This window comes from Phocoena sinus, chromosome 3 (genome assembly GCF_008692025.1).
Source record: "Phocoena sinus isolate mPhoSin1 chromosome 3, mPhoSin1.pri, whole genome shotgun sequence".
In the NCBI taxonomy this organism is placed as follows: domain Eukaryota; kingdom Metazoa; phylum Chordata; class Mammalia; order Artiodactyla; family Phocoenidae; genus Phocoena; species Phocoena sinus.
This window is the reverse complement of record NC_045765.1, coordinates 144,060,901-144,087,730: the sequence shown is the minus strand read 5'-3', so window position 1 is coordinate 144,087,730 and position 26,830 is coordinate 144,060,901. Positions and strand designations below refer to the sequence as shown.

Below are 26,830 nucleotides of genomic sequence, written 5' to 3'. Positions count from 1 at the left end.
TTTAGCAATTTAGCATAATCCCAATGTTCCCATATCAGCTAAGATCTTATAAGAGAACCAATTCTTTAATATCTTCTCCAAATGTCTCCCTGTTTATATTATGCTTCTAATGAAAATTTTCCTCCGAGTTTGTTCTGCATCAGAATCACTCTTTTAGAATTAAAAAGGAAACACTTAAAGCTTCTGATTTTCCATTCTTTTTATTCTTCCTTTCATGTTAGAGCTCTTCTTTACTGTTTTTTTTTTTTCCTTCTCTCAACCTTTTCTCTCTTCCTCTCTTACATTAACTTTTCTTCTCCACTTCCTGAGTCATTGCTTAATTTAGACGTAAAGGATTTTATTTACTGTATTTCTTCTGGAGTCACTAGAAGAATTAATGAAAGTTAAATACTCGGTAGCTAAATTTTACTAAGTTATAGTTAGTGATAGGGAAAGCAAAACTTTCATCAGTTATAACATACTAGCTAAATTATAGTCTAAAAGAGTAATTCAACTTTCATATGCTAAACTTTCAAGCATTAGATTTGACAATAAATGCATATATATAATTGCTTTTACTATTATCTATGGTATATACTATAATAAAGTAATGTAACTTTTTAAAAATATGTATTCACATGTATACTTCCATGTGAATATTGTTCTTCAAAGTAGAAATGAAGCTATACTCTTATCCCAAATATGTTGTCACTTCAGAACGTTTTCAGAAATCATTTTGTACTATGAATTATTCCTTATTATGGACTGAATGTTTATGTTCTCCCCAAATTCATATGTTGAAGTCTACCCCACAATGTGATGGTATTTGGAGATGGGGCTTTGGGAGGTAATTAGGGCTAGATGAGGTTATGAGGGCCCTGGTCTGATGGGATTAATGTCCTTATAAAAAGAGACACCAGAGAACCTGCTGTCTTTTTCTCCCTACCGCCTCCCCGTGCTCCCACAAGAAAGAGGTCATGTGAGCACACAGTGAGGTGGTGGCCCCTACTTGTGTAACTCCTGAAGTGTCTCTGAAACAAATCTCAAAAGAGGAACATCAAAATTCTGTTGCACAATTGTTGAAATTACTGTGTTTTACCTTAATAATGGCATTTAAGAAAAAAAGGTCATTTGGCTATAAAAGGTCTCTGTACAGCCTCACCTACTAGAATATTAATGACAATTTAATTACATAAATAAAGCAAAGAACAAGTTAACATATTTAACTTTTTGTATAGTTACTGTTTTGATACATAGGTAATGTATTTTGTTCATTCCTTCAACAAATATTGGATACTGACCATGAGTCAAGCATACACAAGGTGCGATAGATACAAGTGCAAGAACAGATATTCTCTTTAAAGGAATTCATACCATGAATATATAATATTATAGAATTAGGAAGTCCAAAGGTTAAATGAAAATACACATCTCCCAGGAGAAAAACATGATTTAATAACATGTTAACATGCAGTTATAACATTTTTCAAAGAAATGACTCTGGAAGTTTTGTAAAATATTTGTTTTATGGCCAGACAATATATGACTGAAAAAATAAATATCTTAGATATTTATCAAATCCAGCAGTTTATAATTTTAACTATTGTATCCATCAATGTGATGAGTAGTCCAAATTAGTTACCAAATCTTATTCTAAATTAACTTCTTCAAAAATGAAAAATTTTGAACTTCCAAAGGCCATGTGTCTCTTAAATTCTGCTATTTTCTCCACAATAATCAAAATATAAAACCTCAGAATTATTATACTACACAGAGAAACATTTTAATTGCAACAAATTATATTTCTTGGACCTTTCTATAAAAACTGTTCCAGGAAAGAATAGGATCTTCTCATTTAGTTATTAGGATGGCTTAGATTTTTTCAGTAAGGTGATCTTTTTGTAGATGTTGTCATGTTTATATTAGGTAGCACTCATGAACAGGCAACCGACTGTCTGTGGGTCCACCTAGAAGAATCTGTGATATAAATTTAAAATAATTTATTGTACAATATTGTATTCAGTTAGGTTTAATATTGAATACAATTGAACATGAATACTCATGAATATGCTTACTAGCAAAGAAATAAAATATATATAGAATCTGCATATTTTTAAGTAACGTTTGGAAATGTTCCTAATTTTAAATGTGACATTTTCAGATAATTAAACCTTTCCTTAATTCCTGGGCAACAAAGTTTAAAAAGTCAGACATTTTATTGCTTCCATAACATTTAGCATTTGTGTGCAACACTTACTAGAGAAAGTACTAAGTAAGGAGGGGAGAGGATGAGTTCATATGATTGGCATTTACTTGGCCTTATTTCCATTGTTTCTCATTTTGTATGAAGATAGTTGCATATCACCCCTTTCCTAAAATGGAATGTGGTAGAATATAGATTCTATTCATAAACGTGTCATTTGTTGATGAAATAATTTTGCCATTTAAGCCTAACTGCAAGTTAACATTTTTCATGGATACCAACCCATTTTCTAATAGATCCCATTTTATTGTGACAATATAAACATTATAATAATTTTTATTTATACATTTCATACATTTTAAAAAAGTAAACCTCTTGTTTAATAGTAACAAGAAAAATCATATTCGCTTAGTTCTCTGGCTCACTGAGTCTAGCAGTTTATGATCCTGCTCTGCGTGTTCTGTGCATTTTTCCTCTTGACTACACTTTTAGTATTAGGCCAAGGAAGCTATTTCATCAAGTTCTGCACATGTTGTTTGATAGATTCTTAAATTATGTATGATTAAAATAGTTTAAGATTTAAAAATGATTAAATATTGGGAAAATACCTGCTAACACACTATTTTTGTAAGTCCTTTGTCAGTCCTCTGTAGAGCAGAATTCAGGGCTAAATGAAAATATTACTGAAAATAGTTGGATGACTTATTGGAATAGCTATATCTGTATGAAAAAGCTGGATTACTCAGCCGTAAAAAGGAACGAAATTGGGTCATTTGCAGAGACGTGGCTGGAGCTAGAGACTGTCATACAGAGTGAAGTTAAGTCAGAAAGAGAAAAACAAATATTGTATATTAACGCATATATGTGGAATCTATAAAAATGGTATAGATTATCTTACTTGCAAAACAGAAATAGAGACACAGATGTAGAGAACAAATGTATGGACAAGGGGGGTGGGATGAATTGGGAGATTGGGATTGACATATATACACTATTGATACTATGTATAAAATAGATAACTAACAAAAACCTGTATAGCTCAGGGAACTCTACTTAGTGCTCCGTAGTGACCTAAATGGGAAGGAAATCCAAAAAAGAGGGGATATATGTATACGTATAGCTGATTCACTTTGCTGTACAGTAGAAACTAACACAACATTGTAAAGCAACGATACTCCAACAAAAATTATTTTAAAAACCCACAAAGCTGGGCTTATTATTTCCTTGACAATGGTTTTTCTCCAAAAATAATGATGAATTTTAGTTTTAAATTCACTCATCAGGACAAGCACTAAAACCTAGAAATCCATGAACCAGTGGTTCCACTGCAACCTTGTTCAATTCATGAATCCGGATGTAATAAAAGAAATAGCGCCTTTTGCCCCAGGTAAAGAAGGTCTTTGAAAATAAAACAGTCAAATTCCAAAAAGGGGATAAGCCAGATTTGCCTGCTGGTTCCATTACGAGTATTTATAATTTCTTCTATTATGGCCAATAATAGGAGAATGAGAACAAGTGAAGAGAAATATTAATAATTGGTTAGTTTCAGTGTAGCAATTAATACTTTACATTGTAAATATGGTCTTTTATGAAATGTATATGCAAATGATGTGCAGGTATTACAATAAGGCAGACTTTTGGTGAAATCCCAATGAAGGCCACATGCAGAAGACAGTGATTTTCAAACCCACCTCTCAGATGCAAACATCTAGGGCTCTAACCCCCGCCCACTTTGAACAGACAAGTTCCACTTTTTTTTTTTTTGCAGTTCGCGGGCCTCCCACTGCCGCGGCCCCTCCCGCCGCCGAGCACAGGCTCCGGACGCGCAGGCCCAGCGGCCATAGCTCACGGGCCCAGCCGCTCCGCGGCACGTGGGATCCTCCCGGACCGGGGCACGAACCCGTGTCCCCTGCATTGGCAGGAGGACTCCCAACCACTGCGCCACCAGGGAAGCCCAAGTCCCACTTTTTAAAAATCTGTTTCATATAAAAGGGTTGTGAATAAGATTTCTTCCTTAAACCTCTGAACTAACAAAAAAAAAGTTCTTTACCTGATCTAGTTTTAGTGACTTGGATAAAATCATCCTCATCCTCATCACAGCTATCACAGTTAAATTGTTGGAGGACTGTTTCTGACTGGCTTTCAGCTTGATTTGCGTCTTTCTGCTTATAGAAGCTTCGAAGTGCAACAAGACGGTGATGTATTGCTGCGTGCATACATCCTGTATCTTTGGCACTGGCCTGCGAGAGGAAAATTAAGTTGTTAATATAAGTAACTTAATAATAGCCACACTTTACACATTTGTAACCTTTCACTATTAATAAGGAAGGAATTATATGACATAAGTCTAGAATATAAATAATCCTAGAAACTAAAGGGTAAAGAGCCAATTCATCTTGAACCAAATTGAATCCTAGAGCAGATAATTTTATGAGGTCCCAATTTGTGCATTTTAAACTGAGAAAATGAAATTTTGTGATTAAAATTTTCTACTTGAATTTGTTTGTTAAGACCATCCTTCCTTCACTGTGTTATACTGTAGAAAATTTTAGGGTTGGGGGAAAAAGACTTTCATTTCCTTTACATCACTTGCTTAGACATCCCTGCAAGCTGCATAGCTCTGTAGAAAAGCAGAGCTCATTTGAATAGTCTATGATGTTGTACCATAAACACATCAGAAGTCCTTGCTTTCAGTACTTTTCTATTTTTACAGTTGCTATTAATATAAAAATGATGGTAACAATAACATTGGTATAACATTTGCTGTTATAATATCCTTTTATTTTTTCAATCCTTATAATAAAACTTTAGGTTATTTATTCCATTTATGTTAGCAAAAGCACATAGTGCAGGTATTCAGTAAATACTTGTTTTCTCTTCCCTTTACAGATGAGAAAAGTATGGCTCAGAAAGGCACAGCTTGTCTGCATTTAAACAGCTAGTTGACAGATTGGCTGGAACTTCGTTTTTGTCATCAGTCAGTGTTCTTTAAGGTAACATGTCAGTGGCTTACATTTTTGTATCTTTTCACAATTTCAAAGAAAATCTGGGAAAATTTTTCTCTTTGCTAATCCTTCAGAGATCTACCAAATATTTCAAAACCAAGAACTGAGGGTTGAATCAACTACATGCCAACTTTTGGGGAGAAGGGTCTTAAAATATGGTTTTTCTTTTGTATGTTATTAAGTTACCTTAATTATTTTTAGGGAAAAAACACATTAAATAAAATATTTTTGTTTCTCATATTATGTTAGAAATTACATAGCAGATGTTGAGTAAATATTTGTTGACTCTTGACCGATTTAATTTTTATATTAAGTACAAGGGTGTAATTTTTCTTCAGTAGGTTAATTAATACCAAATACTGAAAATATATGTAATTGAAATATAAATACAATTCTGTTGCCTTGACTTTTTTACATTAAATTTTAAATATGCCTTTCACTAGTGTGTATATATATATATATATATATATAGCCAAATTCATTCAGATATTTTCATTCAAGAAATTCAGAACAAGAAGTAAAAGCACAATAATATATATATATATTTGGACAACAAATTTGCAATGCTTAAAAATAATTTCCAGGAAGTACCATAAGAAAATGCTGGTGAGAATGAAAATTGGCTCAGTCTTTCTGGAGATAAATGTGTCAAGACAAGTCAAAACCTTTTCCCAAGAGAATTAACATGTATGTACATAGAGAATTCCTTGCAGAATTTATAATAATGAACATAGTAAATTGCCTAAGTATTTAACAAAATGGGATTAATGGAATAAATTATGGTACATAATAGAACAGAATTTATTTTCACCTATAAAAGAATTCTTGAAGAATGAACTATTTAATAACAGAAAACACTCATTTTCATTGATAAGTGAAAAGGTTACATATGTGTATTTCACAATCAAATGTTAGCTGTTTAATCTTCTCAATCACTTTATAAAGTATATTATTATTGTCTTCCATTGGCAGATGAGTAAAATCAGGTTTAGGAGGGCTAAATAACTTGCCTGAAAGTCACGCCGTATGTACAGTATGGTACACATGTATATATGTACCCACACATACATGTATATACTAAAATGTAGTATAAGACCAAAATGTTAACAGTGACCATCTCTGGGAGTGGAATTTTGGGTGATTTTTATTGCATTTTGTTTGCTAATATCCAAAAATTATCCTACAGTTTAAAAAGTCAGCATGGGCCAGATATTGAGCAGCAGAATCTAGTCATAGTTAAATCTAATCGAATCTAATCATAGTCTCAATCTCAGACAGGCTGCTTTACCCACTGAAAGACAGGGGCATCTGGTCTAGCAGAGTATCCAGTATTATCTCCCTAAATGGTAAACAGGGTTTAGACATCTTACTCTAAGATTTTAACACTCAACATCACTTATACCTAACAGTGCACCTACTGGTAGTTAATAAAACCTTTGGTTTTTCATCAGTGGGCTCTTGCCAACTTTTGTTTTTTCATTATTATATGGAAGCCAATTTACTTGTATTGTCATCTTCTACCTGAGTTGCTTAGATATTCAGTCTTCTCAAGTCTTCTGAGACTCGGCCTATGGGGGAAATCCAGCCTTTTTTCTCGCCTGATTCATGTCATCTCTGTCTTTTTTGCCTGGATCTTGTATTTGAGGTCAAGCATTCCTGCTGCCGGAACAGCTAAAGCTGTGCTCCCATCCTGTTACCTTGGAGACTGACTCATATCCAGAATTGGAATTTGCTATTGGACCGGTTGTTTTAACTTGCTAGCCCTGTGTTTTTCCATTTCTCACTGGTTCCTTTCCAGTGATTTCAAAGCCTCAATTTCAGCACGCAGTGTAAGCATCAGGGTGTGGATTCTGCTGGCCTCCTAGGAGCCAATCCTGACAGTAGTCTCTCTGGAATTTAGTAAGATGGTTGACATAATTTTAATAGTAAAGAAAAATGTAGGGGTTTGACAGCATATACCAATACAAATGTCTTGGGACCAGTACCAATTGACTGCTTTGAACTGTTGTTAATCTCTAAATTTCATGCAAAATTTAGGTCTTATATTAGACTGTAAACAACTATAATAAATGGCTGATTTTTTGCTAATGGTATAGGTTATTTTAATAAAATGAAAAAAACAAATGTGACTGCAGAGATCTATAAATATAGTAGGATAATCCTCTATCACTGAAATTTGTCACTTACCTGAATTAAAAACACTTTGATGTTATAGTCTTCTAAATCAGTAGCTGTTATTCGTAAATTTTTGTGGTTTGCTTTTTGAATCTCCATTTGAGCCCAGAGTTTACTATTGAGAATCAGCCTCAGGCTGCCTTGATTGTGCATAACTAAAATAGGAAGATGAATTTATCAGATTTTAGAACAGTTGATTCCTTAGCCTTTCAGAGGAATTTGCCATTTTGGAAAGCAAATAAATCTGGTAGTTGTTTTTCAGACTCTATTGTCACTACTAAATTGTAATTTAATTGACTAGATTATAATTTGGTTTCCAAATTGGGCTTTATTATGTTGGAGGACCTTTTTATTAGCTTAAATGCTAAAAATGCTATTTTTTTTAACTATAATATTAAAAAATGGTTAAATTTTAGAATTCCTTTGAGGACATAATGGTCTGAAGAATATTTACCCGAGAATTGTTTATAATGGAGAAAACTGAAACGAAAACTTTAAGCATTCAAAAAATGGAATTAGTTAAATAAATGATGGTACAGCTATTGAGGATATTATGAACTCATTAAGAATACTAAAGAAAGATAATGATTAATGTAGAAAGGTGACCATGGCATACTATGCAAAAGAAAAAATCAGGTTACAAAGTACTATAAACACCATTTATCACAAATTTTTCAATGTATTGTATACATTTATTGTATACAAAGTCCTTAAGAATATATTTTATTGACAGAAGCTAGCTACTACAGGAAGATAGGCCTATGAGTAATTTAACTTTTTTTCTTCTTGTCGATCCATATTTTCCGTCTTCTGTAATGGACATGTATTACCTGTATAATTAAAAGAAAAGTTGTTTTGTGCATTTTTTTGGCAAGTAGTGGAAGGAGTGAAATTAAACCAGAGTAGAAAACAGCTAATACCTGCCTTGGGAATGATAGTCAGATTATTTAGAAACCTGTTTGCCAGTGCTCCTAACTCTCTTAGTCTGAATTCTATTCCTTACTCACTTCTTGAGATTGATATCTGAAACTCACCAGATATCCATTTACCAGCTTCTACTTGTGGTCTCCTCCACAAGATTTGACTACCCGATATTGACCAGTAAACCCATCCACCCCGGGCCCAGATCTCTGCCTGTGCTTACTTTCAGTTTGGACCTCTGAACAATGCCCAGTGTGTCTTTTGGATGCCAGAAACCTCCTCAGGCTTTTGGTTTGGCTGACCAAATTCTGACCAGCACTCTGCCTGCAGGATTCAATAACCACACACCTTTATTTACTTGGAAATTGACCTCTCATCCCAACCCACACACTGTGTTTAGAATGCCAAGAATAAATGACAGGGCAAATATTCTCTTTTAGAAAAACGATTCCACTTCAAAAATAAATTCATCACATTCCTTTAAATAATAATGATTACTATTTAGGTGTTTGCTGGGCTCGGTCATAGGTGCTTTACGTGCACTATCTCACTGAATTCTCACACTCACTAAGTCATGGACTTCTATTATTTCCACGTTAAAGTGATGCAACTGGGGCAGAAGGAGAGTAAGTAATTTGTCCAAGGTCACCAGTTAGTAATGGAGCCAGAACTAGAACCTGTATAGTCTGACATCAGAGCCTACTTTAAATAGGAAGCTCCTATAGTACATTAAAAATAATATTGTTTAATTTACTGACAGCAGTCTAATAATTTATTGACACATAACACATCTCCAGAAAATGATGTGTACTTATATTGGAAAAATTTCCCTGAGAAATAGTGACTCGCTTTACAAAATGATTCCTTACTTAGTCTTGACTGGAATGTTCCACAATCACTGCTTGCTGTGTCATTCAGTCTCAAAGCTCCTCTGCCCCTTTCAATCCAGGACTGTGTTGTTTTGTTGAATATAAAAAGCTTGCAGTTGATCTAAAGGACAATTTTTTTAAATGTCAAAATATAGAAAACTTTTCAAAGTGATTTCTTTCCTATGCTATAACACTTTTATTTGTCTGATACTTTACCAGAATAACCTTTGTTAATGATTTCTAAGTCAGCTTTAAAATTTTACTTCACTTCTGAAACAATACAGTTTTTGAATAGTTCAAACATTAAAAAGCAAAAAGATGTACAAAGTGAAAAGTAACCCCACCAACACTAGTTCCCCATCTACCAGTTTTCACCCCCTACAACAGTAATCACTGTTGCTAATATTTTGTTTATCCTTCTAGAGATATTTGTATGTATATACATGCCAATATGTATATATTTTTCTCCTATTTTTTCTATAAAAATAGAATACCATATGGTAGAATACCATAAATACTTTCCACATCTTTCTTTTTCACTTAACAATATATCTGTATATACCAACTTATAAATTAAACAATGTTATTTGAATTATGTAATTTATCTGAAAGTTAAGGAATCATGGAATTATTTGTATGCTTTAAAAATTTTAGCAAATACAGCATCCGAACTAGCATGTGATACCACAGAGTACCATACTATAATTTAATTGCTTACCAGTGGTTCTCAAATATTACTATGTACGAGAATCACCTAGATGACTTGTTAAAAATATAGCATGTCAGGGCCTCACCCCTAGTGATTACTTCAGTGAATCTGGGATTAATCTGATCTGAGAGTTATGCTGTGAAACACACTTGTACAGTAAGTGTATCAGTAGATCAAGGGGGAAGAAAATAGGAATGAAGAGAGTTTGGGGTAAAACAGATGGAGAAAGGCTAAGGGAAATCTGTGCTTTGTTGAAAATGATTAAGTTGTAGTAATTACATTTTATATGCCTAGATTGACAGCTATACCACTCAACATTTGAATCCTAGGTGTGATACTATATACTACATCTGTGAAATTCTTGATTCATGTGAAATTCAAAACTTATTTAAAAGAACCTTTAGGATAAACAACAAGGTCCTACTGCATAGCACAGGGAGCTATATTCAATATTCTGAGATAAACCACAATGAAAAAGAATCTAAAAAAGAATGTATATATATGTATAACTGAGTCACTTTGCTGTACAGCAGAAATTAACACAACATTGTAAATCAGCCCTACTTCAATTTTATAAAAGGAACTTTTAAAGGAAAACAAAAAACGTTTTTATTATCTTGAACTGAAATCAATTCATCTTATCTGCATTTTTAACTTTCAGTGTAAATAGAATTTTAAATCATATGATAACAAATTATAAAAGCTGACATGAAAAGTGTAAAATATAGGTTGTTTTAAGGCAGGGTCCTTGGTTGTCTTCTTTCTAAGGGACTAATGGGCATGGTTGTAAAGACAGCAATCCATTTTCCTGCAAATTACACATATAAATGTAAGAATACAACAAAATATTGGTATAATCCTTGGAAGCCTGTAACATTTTTATTTAAGCATCTCAGTCTTTCTGAAAAGTATACTTCTGCCTTTATTTTTCAAGCTGTCTCTGCTAAGGGTAGCTTATTCCACACATGGAGGTGCGGCCAGGAAGAGCAATACATGAGGCACAGACCTTTAACACACTGTGTTCTGTCTCCTCCCCGGTTATGACATCAATTTTCTCCAGCAAACATTTTGGTGATGGTTTAGAAGAGAAAGCAGCAGCTGATTCAGTTAGGGGTATATTCTTAGGAGAGTCTGTTCCTGAGAGAAAATAGGGGGAAAGAACACATAAAACGCCCCATTTTCCCTACTGTGAAAGTTCTTTCTTGCCCCTGTTAACATGCATTTAGCCTTAGCTTTTTATAACAATGAGTGTTTCCAAAAACTCAAACTGCTTGAGTTGAGGCAGATCTCTTTAATGATCCCCCATATCATTAAGTCAAACAATTATTAAAGCTTATATATCATGTTTATATGCTTTAATCTTCACCAAACATTTTAAAATACAGGGCTATTGTTTTTGTATTTTATAGATTTTAAACAAATGACATGGAAAAACAGGAAGTACACCAGTTGAATCAGATGTTTTACAAATGAAATAATTCTTACTTGAGTTTGGAGCGTTGATAGGAAATTTTAAAGTGAATTTGAATGGTTTTTCCTTGATGTGTGAATCATTTTCAAGTTGAGGCTGAGTGAGTTTTTGAGTACCCTAAGTGGGGGAAAAAGATGTATTACTTAATTTTATCCCCATATATTTGCAGTAAGCCAAGAGATACTTTTGTTCTTCTCAGGGTGGCAAACAAACCCAAAAGCTCTGGTTTTGTTTTGGGCTCCTTTTGTGCTGAACAGAGAATTCCTCCCCATTATTAGAAGACCTTGGTTTTCCTCCCCATTATTAGAAGACCTTGGTTCTGATCTCAGCAAACAATCTAGTTACCACCAGCCTACTTCAGGTGGCATCTAGTTCCAGGGGCAATGGGAAAGCTTTTCGAGACCCAAAAGGAGGTAGTAGCTGTTCCATGCTACCACCACACCAACCTGATGCCTAGAGGGAGATGCAGCTGTTGTCACTTTTTCAAGGTATTTCGGTATTCTCAACAGTCCACTCTTTCTATCCAGTTCATTTAAAAAATTAAAAAGTTATCCAAAGAACCCACTAGCTGTCTCACATCATCACTACAGAAGGAATCCTAACTTCTCCTCTAAGACAATTTTTGCCAACAATCACTTTTAAGGCTGCGTACCTGGGGATTTGCACATGTGTTGTAATCAATGCCTGTGTGAAAAAAGACCAAGTAATTTCCATGCCATTTATAACCTCCTGTACAGCCCCCTGCATAGCTCCCTGCAGAACAGGGAGAATTGGACAATACTTCAGAACTTGGGTATATATCTTTCCCCTTACTAATTCAAGATTCTTTCACATTATTTAACTGGACATCAAGATGATCTGTTAAAATTGGTAGAGATGGGTGTAACTATTTCCATTTTAAGAAAACAGAAACTAAAGCACAGAAAGTTTAATGACTCACTCTTAAAAGCACATGGTCAGCAAACAAATCAAGAGGGCGTCCTGGCCCCCAAATCACAAAGCCACAGGATTACAGGATCAACTAGAGGACAAACACAGGTGATCTCTACAGCTCCTGCTATCCTAGCATGTTATCAGCTTAAGGAGACAGGAAGCTCAGGTTCCTTTGTAAGTCAAAGTTGAAGCACCCATAGGAAATGCACACAGGTACCTACCTCCTCACACCAAATCTGTAATTCCCACTGTAGTTCATTTGTATAGGTATCTCTTTCCCTTACTGCACTATAAATGTCTCTAGAGGACAAGGTCTTCTTTAGCTTTGCATAACCACTTACCCAGGTGGTTTTCAATCCTGGCTGTATATTCAAATCTCCTGACACCTGGCCTCACCCACGGAGATCCCGATCTAATTGGTTAGGGGAGATGGCCAGGCATAAGTCCTCTGAAGGCTCACCAGATGATTGTAATATGCCACCAAACTTGAGACCAATGCCAATGCTTTATATATCATAAGAACACAATCCATGTCTGTTAAATGAGTTGAATGTTAAAGTTGATCCCATGAGGTTTGAAGAGTATTTTATTTGTGTCTGTGACATCTTACAGAAGCTGCGACTAATCTAGAATAAATGTGCCTAAATATATTTCCTGGAAGTTGGTCCATTCTGGTTCAGATCCAAAGGTGTGGGTCAACAGCTCTAGGATTGCTGGAGCTGACCTTCATCTTGGGAGTGGCGGAAGGGTGCCTCAAAGCTGAGAAGCTGTGATACTTCTCTTGGAATCGGGGTTAAGCCTGAGGCAGGTGTAGAATAAGCTAGATCTTAAAAGTAACTGATTTGTGAAAGCCCTTAAAATCTTGGAATAAACAGGCCTCATGAGTTGGTGGTCCTTTTGTTATTCTGAGCCCTTGCACAGGTTTTAAAATCTGTACATCCTCCGTGGGATTCTTCATGTAACTAATAGCCCTGAGACAAGCTAGCTTCCTTGTCTTGTCTCAGCCAAGATTCTGGTCTGGGTGAAAGTGGAAAGAGTATAAAGATGTGTTGGACCAGATAAAACCATGGGCACATTTGCTGCACAGCTTCCACTTGGCTGTATAATTCCCCACTGTAGATCATGCTCTGTTTTAGAAACGTGCCCTGTGGAGGACAGAGCAGCAACTGCCTCACGTAGGAGGATGCTCAGTATTAATTAAGGATGATGGTAATAATAATCAGGGGGTTCCACTTGGCAAGTACATTCTCCTAGGCAAGTAAAAGACTATGATCTTCCTCTTACAGCTAGCGAAAAAAGTTATAATAATGCTTTTCAGTGTAAAATCTTGAAGGGGAAAGTTGTGGTTAATGAGAAAAATTTGGCAAATGATTTTAAATGCATCTTGTTATAAAAAATGCTATTGAAAAACTGTATTAAAATATCATGACCAGTTGAGTTTATCTCACTATTGCAGACAGTTCTGGGATTTCCTTGGGTACCTCTGGTTTAATGCAAGTCAAAGAAGTATTTAGTATTTCTTATCAGTAATAATGTTATAATTATACAATTCCCTTCCTCTGTGGTTCTTGTCTATTATTTTAACAACTAGAACTTGCTTCCCAGGAGAACCTTTCCAGTTAAAGATAGGAAATGTGCCTTTGAACTCAGGAGTTAAAAAGTATGCTCCAATTTAACATTGTCTTAATTAATTTGCCTTCAGAAATTTGAAGTGACAGCTCTCTATATAATAATAGAAACATTTACCAAAATCTTACCAAAACTCTTTCTACCATGTTTTCTCCAAAAACGAAATCAGAACTGCAGCTTTTAAAAGAATACTTATCTTCATTTGGTTGACATCTAAGGAAAAGAAATAAGCATTTGCTATTTTAAATATAGTAGCAATGAATATAGCCATTTTAAACCTTAGCACATGAAATAATCAGATGATTTAATAGATTTATGTAAAGCATAAAGACATCTGCTAACTTTTGTTTATCTGAAGTTAATGAGAAATGATGGAAAAATTGAGATAGGTACTTCCAGGGATCCTATTCAAAATATTTGACGGCTGTTACAGCACTGGCCAAGACCAGTCCAAACAGGCTGTGTGATCAACAGGGGAGCTGCCCAGCCCTTATCTTTTTGCTTTTCCAGCACTGACTCGTCTCCAGTCTCCAGTCTCCACTCTCCTCTTCCCCAACTGGCCAATGCTTTTAGCGATCCAAGGGCTCAGGGCAAAAGCAAAGCCAATCTATCTTCTCAGTTATACTTGAGTGTGCAGTGGTTTAATTTGGTTTTTCCCTCCCAGAAACTTTTTTTTTAGTGTTTTAAGTGTTTTGCATAATGAGAAACTCAAAGGCATGCAGCCCTCTGTTTGTTGACAGATGGACTCTGGGATCCCTGTTGCATCCCCAGTGTGCACAGTAGGTAAGGGCTGAGGTACCTGCGTGGGCCCTAATCGCGAGTCCAGAATGTCCACGGCTAGTTGTAATCTTCTCTCAGATCAAACATGCCCTCATCACTGGTGATGCTAGTAAATATTAACTTTCACTTTGCATATTTCTACTGCTTTCTTTGTTGTCTATCCAACCTATGTTAATAAATAATAATGCCAGCAATAATTTAAAAGAGGGGAAAGAAAGAATGCCATGGAAAGGTTAATCTATTAGCCAATAATTAATGCCTAACTAAATAAAAATTTAGCTGTACCTATTTGAAACATACTTACCCAAGTCAACAAGACAATAGAGATGATCCAATATCAATATGATAATATTTAAATATTAGAGATGTTTTAAAAAACATTTTAAATTTGTATATTTATAAAATCTCCTTTCAAACAGAAATCTTGACATTTTATCTGTACAATGTCCGAACCTTTTTTCCCGGAAATGGTTATAATGATAAAAGAAAGCAAGAATGAAAGAACACCACCTGTTTCCCCATCACTAACTTACCCTACTGATGTAGGACCTAAAAAATTCTGGTTAGTAGACAGCTGGACTGAAATTCTGGCACTTGGTAAATTTTCACTTAGCAAATAGGAGTTCTCCTCAGAAATCTGAAAGAAAAAAATCCATCAAAAAGTTCATTTAAACTGCCTTACTAGATATATTAATGCGTTGAAAACTTACTTTGTTCAAGTACTACCCTAAACATTTTATATACATTATTTCATACGCTCCTCAGAACAACTCTATACACTTTGTACTTCTATTAAACACATTTTACAGGTAAGTAAACTGACCTAACAAGCTTAAATAATGGGGGCAGGCCTGGGCAACAAGGAAAGGGGACTGATATTCGAGCCTGGGTCTGCCTGACACCAGACTGAGCGGGAACATTCAGAAATCCCACCTCCTTTTGTTACTCTTACCCCTTTAGCCAAGTGGAGTTAATTCTCATTTCTAGATTAGTAAATATCTTTCAGGACTATTTAATCCCTGGAAACACCCTAAGAGCTTCACCATCATGGCCACCCAGTGCGAGAGAAAACTCCATCTCTTCCTCTAGAAACTTCCGACTGGTAACTAAATCAGTTAGTTACTCCATCTGATGTGTATATACATATGCACCTTACCTGGATTAATGTATAAATGAAGGAGTGAGCAGTTTTAGAACTGGAAGGAGCCTCTATCTGTTATCTAATCTAGTGTCCTCAGTGTTTTGTGGACACATCCCTTCCTCCACCAGGGATTTTCAAAGATGTTGCAGGGACTTCCTATCTTTAAAGGTAAATGGGGTCTGTTTCCACTTTAATTTTATATCAATCAATAAAAATAATTTTGAGTATTTTTCCCTTTGTAACAGAACTTGAGAGCTGAGAAATATGTGTCAAGAGAGTATGTGCCATTGGTTAGCAAAGATCAAAGTACATGCTTGTGACTCAGTCACTCAGATGATGTATCTCAGCCAAAATGGTAGTTTTTAACTCTATGTTGGTTGAGATAGTTGTTATTTGGCATATATTATTTGAATTACATGCAATAAGTGACCAAAATTAATGACAGGATGAATGAAAATTGCTCTAATTTTGATATACAAGTTAATAAAGATCATAAAAACAAGTGTTCTGTAAAATTCACCTACAGATAATTCTTACTAGATCTATAAATTATAACATTTTGTCAGAATTCTGACATAGCATCTTTTTTTTTAATTTTTGAATTTTATTTTATTTTTTTATATAGCAGGTTCATATTAATTATCCATTTGACATAGCATCTTATATATAGTTTGTCTTGAGACCTTCAGAAATCATCATTCAATGGAGAAAATTCAATGATGGGCATATCCAATTAGGCTTTTCACTTATTAGGAATAAGTTCTATTTATGCCCTTAATAAGTTATTCAAGAAGAAATGCTTATAAACAATAGCCTGAAAATTTATCTTATGCTTTGTTTTTATTTATTTATTTATTTTTGCGTTATGCGGGCCTCTCACTGTTGTGGCCTCTCCTGTTGCGGAGCACAGGCTCCGGACGCGCAGGCTCAGTGGCCATGGCTCACGGGCCCAGCCGCTCCGCGGCACGTGGGATCCTCCCGGACCGGGGCACGAACCTGCATCCCCTGCATCGGCAGGCGGACTCTCTACCACTGCGCCACCAGGGAAGCCCCCTTTAGTTTTATTTTGTTACAGATTTTATTTTAAATACATGCAATGCAGGATTTCAAAAAATCATGGCAAAAATAAATGTTGATCAACTTTTGACGTAATGTGCAATAAAAATTTTAATCTATAATTTATAGAACATGCCATTCCAAAATCAAAAGCAATGTAATAACATTTTAGAAATTAGTTAACACATAATACTTTTTCTTACATACTAATTAAACAACATGTATCACTCCTTAAATAGGTAAAGAATTTATGTAATATAGTGATGATTATATTTAAGTGAAAATGTTTAATAAAATACTGATTTGAAATTTTAAAATATGTTATACCTAAAAGTCACATCATATATCATGCATAAATGATGAAATGATTTTTAAAATTCATAATGGGTCTCATTAAATCATGTCTTAACAAAGAAAAAGATTTGGAAATATAAAAATGATGGTAGGGCTTCCCTGGGGGCGCAGTGGTTGAGAGTCCGCCTGCCGATGCAGGGGACACGGGTTCCTGCCCCGGTCCGGGAAGATCCCACATGTGGCGGAGCAGCTAGGCCCGTGAGCCATGGCCGCTGAGCCTGTGCGTCCGGAGCCTGTGCTCCGCAACAGGAGAGGCCACAACAGTGAGAGGCCCGGGTACCACAAAAAAAAAAAAAAAAAAAGGTTGGTAAATGCTGACCAAGTTCAATTCCCTCACTTCACTGATAAAAAAGAGAAGGTTGGGTGCTTTGTCTAAGAATGCAAGCACAGTTAGATAGCAGTAAAAGTAGGATTAGTACCAATCAGATTATTTTCACTGAATTGATTAAATGATTCGTATTTTAACACATCCATGTGTCAATGAAAACACAGTTAAATAGCAGTAAAGGTAGGATTAGTACCAATTGGATTACTTTCACTGAATTGATTAAATGATTGGTATTTTAACACTTGCATGTGTCACTGTCCTCATGTTCAGTCTGGGAAAAAAGCCAAAACCAGCTGATCAACCCTCAGTAGTTTAGCTGGAAGCAAATGACTGATGGAATAACTCTCAAATTCCACCCTGTTGATCCTGTGTTCCCTTCCTCTCAAGTGTCTGCTTCTGGAAGACACAGATAGAACTATAGCAACAGAATATCCCCAAGCCCATATCTGCATGGCCTGAGTAAAATGAATATCTCCTGAGAAAGGCCCACAGCAAGTGATTCAGTTGGAAGAGAGAAATTGTTTCTGTCTCCAGAGGCTTCCCAAGCCCTCCCAATTACACTGTGGAGGTAGTTCGTTACTCCTGTTTCCATGAAGATGGGTCTGGAAGGGAAGCCACACTAGCATGTCCACCAGTTGAAGATACAAAAAAAATCCCTTTCCTTTTTTTGACATCTGACTCCTGGCCCCTGCCACCGCATTGCTCCCTTATTCTCACATGGGATCAATGCACCAGAACAAGACCCCAAGGGTCCCCACTACACAGGACTCAGCTTTACAGCTTAGGAGATAACACAAGACTTGTTCCCGGGAGCAACCCTCCAGTTTAAGAGGACAAGTTTAATAAGGTTACTGAGGGATTTTGGCTATCTTGTCCAGCTGTTTTTCCAGCCTGGTAGCTGCTTCAGCAACAGAACAAAGGTCAGGCAGCCCCTAATTCCGGATATGGGGGCCCACAACAGTCTACCAAAAGAAGGATGGAGAATTGAGGTCAGTCCTACCATAGGAGGTTTTCTTACCTTATTTTTGTTTTTTTCTCTACTCTTGCAGGATTCCAACACATCGTGTCCAAATGCTTTTCTTACTTTTATACACTTTTGAGCTTGAGGTGGCTGCAAGATAGCAGGTCTTAGAACATGTTCAGAATGTTTCACAGGACCTTAAAAGAACAGAATGAAAGGGACAATATATCTTTAGTGAAATACTTTTCCTCTCTATTTTTTTTACTAATTTAATGCTAATTTTCTAAAGTCATGATTAAACGAGGGGTTAATGTTAACTAATCAAAGTCAAAATAGCCAGTGAGCTGCCTGGTACTTTCTTCCTGCCTACTTTTAACCCAGTAACTATTCATTTTGATCATGGGACTTAGCTTACCAAATGCTTTCCTTCATGTTTTGTCACTCAACCACCATACCACCATACACACACACAGAGATTAAGATATGGATGATAAAAAACAAAATTTCTGAGGTTCTTGTAATAAAGAGAAGCTACATACCTTGTTCTGCACTGTTCATATCAACATTCCTTTGCACAAAAGTTGATGTCATAAAAACATTGTTTTTCTTCACTGTAAAAAACATGTTTACAAACATTTTTAAACCTATAGTCAGTTTCTACTGTTTTAACGGTCTTGCACCGAACTCACCAGTAGATGTCGCTGTTGGCACTAACAGAGTAGTAGGCAGTGCTCATGAGAGCACTGATTCTGCTCAAAAAGTGTGATGGCAAGATGAGTTTCGCTAGTCTTTATACTCAGAAAAATAAGTGAAAATTAGGTCGCAAGTGAAATAGACAGTTTTCTTTAGAATCATGAAATTGAATACTGAGAGAAATTCTACAGATTATAAACTCTGAATTGGTAGTGAACCATCTGTGTGCATTAATATATATTTCTTATAGAATGTTATAAAATTGTTAGCAAATTCTGCCCCTTCCCCACTCTTTAATGATACCCGAAGAGAGAAGTAAAGATGACCATTACTCTAGGCCATTTTTCTGTGAAGTGAATTGATGGGATAAGACTGTGGTCTTGGCTGCAAGAACAGAATTATAGGCATACCAAAGAGATATTGCTGATTGGGATCCAGACCACTGCAATAAAATGAGTATCACAATAAAGTGAGTCACACAAATTCTTTGGTTTCCCAGTGCATATAAAAGTTACATTTACACTATACTGTAGTCTGTTAAGTGTGCAATAGCAATATATGTATCTTAATTTAAAAATACTTTATTGCTAAAAAAATGCTAACCATCATGTGAACCTTCAGAGGGTCATAATCTTTCGGCTGGGGGAGGGTCTTGCCTCAGTGTCTGTGGCTGCTGACTGATCAGGCTGGTGGTTGCTGAAGGCTGGGGTGACCGTGGCAATGTCTTAACATAAGACAACAGTGAAGTTTGCAGCATCAGTTGACTTTTCCTTTCACGAATGATTTCTGTAGCATGCAATGCTGTTTGATAATATTTTACTCACAGAACTTCTTTCAAAATTGGAGTCAGTCCCCTCAAACCCCCAACTAAGTTTATTCTAAATCCTTTATTGTCATTTCAACAACCTTTGCAGCATCTTCACCAGGACTAGATGAGCAGGAAACCACTTTCTTTGCTCATCCATGAGAAGCAGCTCCTCATCTGTTCAAGTTTTATCATCAGATTGCAGCAATTCAGCCACATCTTCAGGCTTCACGTCTAATTCTAGTTCTCTTGCTATTTCCACCACATCTGTACTTATTCCTCCACTGAAGTCTGGAACCCCTCAAAGTCATCCATGAGGGTTGGAATCAGCTTCTTCCAAACTCCTGTGAATGTTGATATTTTGACCTCTTCCCATGAATTACAAATGTTCTTAACGGCAGCTAGAATGGTGAGTCCTTTCCAGAAGGTTTGCAAATGCTTTGTCCAGATCCATCAGAGGAATCACTACCTATGGCAGCTATAGCCTTACAAAATGTACTTCTTTTTTTTTTTTTTTTAATTTATTTATTTGCTTGCTCTGGGTCTTAGTTGCAGCAGGTGGGCTCTTTAGTTGTAGCTCACGGGCTCCTTGGTTGTGGCATGCGAACTCTTAGTTGCAGCATGCATGTGGGATCTAGTTCCCTGACCAGGGATCAAACGCAGGCCCCCTGCATTGGGAGCACGGAGTCTTAATCACTGTGCCACCAGGGAAGTCCCTAAAATGTACTTCTTAAATAATAAGACTTGAATGTCAAAATGACTCCTTGATCCATGGGGTGAAAAGTGGATGTTGTGTTAGCAGGCATGAATGACATTAATCTTGTTTTACATCTCCATCAGAGCTCTTGAGTGACCAGATATATTGTCACTGAACAGTAATATTTTGAAAGGAACCTTTTTCTGAGCAGTAGGTCACAACAGTGGGCTTAAAATATTCAGCAAACCATATTGTAAACAGGTGTGCCATCATCCAGGCTTTGTTTTTCCATTTATAGGACACAGGCAGAGTAGATTTATCATAATTCTTAAGGGCCCTAAATTTTCAGAATGCTAAATAAGCACTGGCTTCTATTTAAAGTCTCCAGCTGCATTAGTCCCTAACAAGAGAGTCAGCCTGTCCTTTGAAACTTTGAGGCCAGGCATTGACTTCTCCTCTCTAGCTATGAAAAGCCCTAGATGGCATTTTCTTCCAGTATAAGGCTGTTTCATCTACATTGAGTATCTGTTGTTTAGGGTAGTCACTTTCATTAATGACCTGAGCTAGATCTTCTGGATAACTTGCTGCAGCTTCTGCATCAGCACTTGCTGCTTCACCTTGCACACTTATGTTATGGAGACGGCTGCTTTCCTTCAACCTCATGAACCAACCTCTGCTAGCTTCAGACTTTTCTTTTGCAGCTTCCTCAAGTCTCTCAGCCTTTACAGAACTGAAAAGAGTCAGGGCCTTGTTCTTGATTAAGCTTTGGCTTGAAGGAATATTGTGGGTGGTTTGATCTTCTCTCCAGACCACTAGAACTTTCTCCATATCAGCAAGAAGTCTGTTTCACTTTCTTATCATTCATGTGTTCACTGAAGTAGCACTTTCAATTTCCTTCAGGAACTTTTCCTTCACAGTCACATATTTGCTAACCGTTGGGTGCAAGAGGCCTAGTTTTTGGCCTATCTTGGCTTTAGACATGCCTTTCTCACGGAACTTAATCATTTCTAACTTTTGATTTAAAGTGAGAGACATGTGACTCTTCCTTTCACTCAAACACTTAGAGGCCACTATAAGGTTATTAACTGGCCTAATTTCAATATTGCTGTATCTCAGGGAATAGGGAGGCCTGAGAAGAGGGAAAGGGATGGGGGAGCAGGCTGGTTGGTGGAGCAGTCAACATGCACATTTATTAAGTTGGCCATCATGACTTATATGGTCGTGGTTTAAGTGTCCCCCCAAAATTACTATTACAGTAGTAACATCTAAGATCACAGATCACCATAACAGGTATAATAATAATGAAAATGTTTGAAATATTGTGAGAATTACCAAAATATGACACAGAGACACAAGGCAAGCAAATGCTGTTGGAAAAGTGGCATCCATAGACTTCCTTGAGGTATGGTTGCCACAAACTTTCAATTTGTAAAAAATGCAGTTATGGTTGCCACAAACTTTCAATTTGTAAAAAATGCAGTATCTGTGAAGTTCAATAAAACGAGGTATGTCTGTACTACACATCTCAGAGATCACCTCTTGGTTGCAAATCGCAGAAATAGCAACCTTTGAGTGTTGGATTAAAGGAGATGAGAAAAGAATAAGGATTGCTTCTTCAAAGTATTATAAATGTTGGGGTAGAATAGCTTCTCTAATTCAAAGTTCAATTACATGGTTTTTATGATCTTTATTATTATAAAGTAACACTGAATGGGCCATTTAAAATTGTACTATTTGTCTCCATTCCAACAGCGCCAAGATTCTGCACAACATAAAATGGGATGTGCTTGGTAATATCAGTGGCTTTTTTATTCATTCTTTTTGTATGTGTGTCTGATTTTTAGAAAATGAATTGAAGCAGTTTTCCAGATAATTTAAAGCCATCCCTTTACTTTATGCACAAATACAATAAAACAAATCCTCTGGGATTAAGACCCCTGTTCCTCTTAATGTCTGTAACTTGTCAGGCACATATAGATGGAGCTTATTGAACTAGAACCTGTCTCTTCTGTATGTGAAAGGTGTCTGACCATATTGTTGCTCAGTCACGCTTGGAATTGTTAATAAGAATATAAATTCATTAGTTTGAAAACTCTGTGGTTCCTGGGTAGAATCTGCTAAAAGGAAGTGAATAGTTCGTATTTTCTGTTTCTTGTGGTAAGCTTAACTCGGAAAAGGCAGTTGGTTGTTCAGTAGAAACAAAAATATACAAGACTACAAATCATAATCTTGATGTAGAGCATGTTTCAACCATTTCAAATATTTTATTATGATAAAATAGTTTTACTTAGCAAAGTATTACAAATTTCAAATAAAAAGAGGTAATGTTTTAATTAGTGAAAAATTCAAAAGGAATCATATTCTAAACTTTAGAATATAAATTTAAAGCATAAACTTTGAGAATCTACACATAGTTATATATTTTGAGTACTACATATATTATAAACTGTACAGATGGACAATAATAAGGAAAATAAAGCAAGTTACTATATTTTATAGGGCTACCTTACATAAAATAATGCTGTCACAAACATGAAATCCTAAAAAACGTCATCAAGCTTAAACTTTCTACCAAAAATAAACAGATATACTGTCTAGATTTGTGGGGCTGGAATTCAGAAGGTAGTCTTCCATGCATACTTTGCTAAGGCCCCTATTTTATTTGCCACTAAAATGTCAGAGTTTTATAGTAGCCGAAAAAGAAAGCTCATCATGAATAAGAATGGATTTGGAAAAGTCAGAGTGTCAGGCTTGAGGTTCTAAGAAGTTCTTTATTACCTGGCCCAGAAGGGGGGAAGGTCGGGAGATCCGTGAAGGATGACGATCTTAGTCGCTTCTGGGACAAGGTTGATGCTAAAAGCAGATTGCAAACTGGAGTCAATAAGGAAGTGGGGTTTGTTTTTCTTTTGATTTGGATTTTTGCTGTTTTGGAAAATTTTCTTTATCACCAGATTAGAAAAATTTTTGTATTTTTATCGATTAAAAATAAAGAGTGCCTCTGGTGAGAATTATTCAGTAAATATTTACATGATCATCGTGTGTTAGACACTCTATCAGGCGTGAAGATGACCTCAAGGAACTCTCAGTGGAGGAGACAGACATATACATAAATAGCTGTATGACGCAGCAGAGGGCAGTGTGATCCATCATAAAAGAAGTCACCAGAGTGCTTTGAGTGTAGGAGAGAGGCAAACTAAGTTAATGGTTTATTCAAAACACAGCATATGATAAAGTTCTTAGAATAAAGTGTTTTTTTAAAAACAGACATCTGTTTATTTAAGTAGATGTTTACTTAGGAGGAAATAGGAGTTTCTCCTAATTGTAAAGCTAATACATGCTTAATGCAGAAACTTTGTGAACACAGCAAAATACAAAGGTCGGAGTTGGGGGGTGGAGTGGGCTGGGGGTGGGGGGTGGGGGGGTGGTGGACAAGGGAGCCAAATCACTTGTAATCCCATTACCTAAGATAACCATTGCCAACACTGTGGTTTATATCCTTTCAGTCTTTTTTCCAATGTTGATTAATTGACTTTTAAAATAATAACTCACTGTGCAATTCATTTATAAACTGCTATCTTCATACAACGATATATTATAAACACTATCAATGGGTAGATTTTTAAACATTATGTGTTTGAAAAGTCCCTTAGTAGTGTCACACTCAGAGTAAACATAACAGTGAACACTCAGCAGTCAAGGCTATACCTACCTCCTTGGGACTGAGAATCTGTAGTATGCAAAGTAAAAGATGAAGACCGGACACGCTTTCTTGAAGAATCATTACACTCTGTAAGAAATTCAATGTGAAGGGTAAAACTGATTGCAATAACAAATTAGGCTCAATCCGTGATATGAGAGGAGAAACAGAATTTCCTTTTCTCTAGATATATCATCGTTTGACAATGTGTTAATTTCTGAAGCACAGTGTTAGATATTGGGGTTAATAACTTGGAGATTATAAACCCATAGGCATATCATCGTACTGTGAAACAATTTTTAAAAAGTGGCTTTGGCAAGAGGTTGCGTACAAATTCTGAGATTGTATGGAGAATGCTTTTGGAAGGTTGAAGTACAGGCAGTGGAGAATCATGGGATTTTAGTGTTGTTAACATCAGTGTTCCCAAAGACCTACATGTCATCTTTCAAAACAAGAGCCAGTCTACTTGCATGCTTAAAAACAAGAAAAACCATTCGATTTTACATTGTCTGTGCCACATGCCAAAATGCTTGTGCCTACTTATCTCTTTGTATAAAGATTGCTTTTGAAATACAGGATACAAATCATTACCATGTTCTGCTGCTTCATACAGGGTGTCTTCTGCAGGTCTCTGGAAGGAAACAAAGCTACCAGTGAGAGCTGAGTGTTTGCTGTTTTCAAATCAGACTTTCACCCTGTCACTTTATAAGAGAATTCTCAGAAGCCAGGTCTATTCAGCTAGGCTAGGAAAAGCTGCTCACCTTTACTCACTAGGAGTTGAGTTTTTCTTAGTTAGTTTTGTGGGTAGTAGGGTAAATTACCTCCATAAGTAAGAATGAATAACAAGAAAATACTAGTTAGGCTAAAGTGAGAATGCTACTAATGCTATCGTTTGTCTTTCAAAGCAAGTGATTTTAGTATGATGCTGAAAAAGCAAATAGAGTCCTCAAGATTTCTTTTGAATCATATATTGCAGTTTAGAACTTATTTTATATCCAGTTTTAAGCTAGGTCAGTGGTGGGGAATGCATGATGAGCCTTAGCCCTCCTAATCTCCTTCAGCCCCTCCCCTTTCCCAGTCACTCCAAAAAAAAAAAAAAAAAACAGATAATTTGGCAAAAATGGCATGTTATCCATAGTTTCAAGATAAGGCCTCTGGCTTCCCATTTCAGCCAAATTGCTGTCAGTAAATCCCTATGATGTAAATATTCTGGAGTTACTACTCCTCTAAGTGAAGAACAGAGGATAAATTTATGCAGCAGTGATATTTAGTATAGCTAGCTTCTCGAAATACAATCTTGTCAAAGTAAAAATCAAAGAGGGACTTCCCTGGTGGTGCAGTGGTTAAGAATGCGCCTGCCAATGCAGGGGACACGAGTTCAATCCCTGCTCCGGGAAGATCCCACATGCTGCAGAGCAACGAAGCCCGTGCACCATAACTACTGAGCCTGCACTCCAGACCCTGTGAGCCACAAGTACTGAGCCAACGCGCTGCAACTACTGAAACCCATGTACCTAGAGCCAGTGCTCCTCAACAAGAGAAGCCACTTCAATGAGAAGCCCGCGCACTGCAATGAAGAGTAGGCCCTGCTCTCCGCAACTAGAGAAAGCCCGCGCACAGCAAAGAAGACCCAACGCAGCCAAAATAAATAAATACCTCAAAAAAAAAACTCAAAGAAAAGTGACTTGATCTTACCTTAAAAGTTTGTTTTCTCTTTTCAAAAACAAATATTGGTTGAGCAATGACAGATTTTTCTGTAAAAGTAAAAGAACATGCAAGAAATCAAACAATACTCTGACATTTCTAACACCAACTACAAATATTTGAAGATTTTTTGGTTTTGTATTTTTCCCTGCCTTTGGGTAAAATCCAAACTGTTTTACATGAATGATTTACATGTAAATTGCATATTTACAAATGATTTTAACAATTAGAGAAATAAATATTCGGGGAAAGTGATAGTAATATGTTTCCATAAATAGATCATCCCATTAAGAGAACAACCTCTAAATGTTTAAGGAAAACAAAGTACAATTACCTGCATTTGGAAACTCATCGTGCCGTAGTGATTAACATCCTTACTTTTAGAATAAAACATTTCAAAGGATGAAAAATCTCATCTGAGGGCTTCCCTGGTGGCGCAGTGTTTGAGAGTCTGCCTGCCGATGCAGGGGACACGGGTTCATGCCCCGGTCCGGGAAGATCCCACGTGCCACGGAGCAGCTGGGCCCGTGAGCCATGTCCTCTGAGCCTGTGCGTCCGGAGCCTGTGCTCCGCAACGGGAGAGGCCACAACAGTGAGAGGCCCGAGTACCGCAAAAAAAAAAAAAAAAAAATCTCATCTGAGAGTAATACTTCTACTTGGTTTGGATCTCAAAATATAAATGGTACAGATGTACTTAAATAATCCAGGAATAATTCATAT

General features: G+C 36.3%; 1 protein-coding gene across 4 annotated transcripts in view; it reads right to left on the bottom strand.

The window, feature by feature from the left end:
• Positions 1–1,042: 1,042 nt before the first annotated feature.
• The window catches only part of RANBP3L (RAN binding protein 3 like), a 48,197-nt gene continuing 22,409 nt past the window's right edge, over positions 1,043–26,830 (bottom strand). The window contains exons 2-15 of one of the 4 annotated variants that reach the window (XM_032628219.1): positions 26,102–26,160; positions 24,998–25,037; positions 24,419–24,496; positions 23,488–23,562; positions 19,054–19,125; positions 18,572–18,711; positions 15,208–15,311; positions 14,023–14,107; positions 11,347–11,449; positions 10,868–10,998; positions 9,153–9,273; positions 7,375–7,517; positions 4,233–4,422; positions 1,043–1,956 (exon numbers count right to left, since the gene is read on the bottom strand). In XM_032628219.1, coding sequence (XP_032484110.1) covers positions 1,913–1,956; positions 4,233–4,422; positions 7,375–7,517; positions 9,153–9,273; positions 10,868–10,998; positions 11,347–11,449; positions 14,023–14,107; positions 15,208–15,311; positions 18,572–18,711; positions 19,054–19,125; positions 23,488–23,562; positions 24,419–24,496; positions 24,998–25,037; positions 26,102–26,160 — 1,385 coding nt within the window. In that variant the 3' untranslated portion in view covers positions 1,043–1,912. Of the gene's footprint in view, positions 1,957–4,232; positions 4,423–7,374; positions 7,518–8,008; positions 8,193–9,152; positions 9,274–10,867; positions 10,999–11,346; positions 11,450–14,022; positions 14,108–15,207; positions 15,312–18,571; positions 18,712–19,053; positions 19,126–23,487; positions 23,563–24,418; positions 24,497–24,997; positions 25,038–26,101; positions 26,161–26,830 lie in introns of those variants that run through there. The other 3 variants (XM_032628220.1, XM_032628221.1, XM_032628222.1) reach the window with 3 other exon arrangements.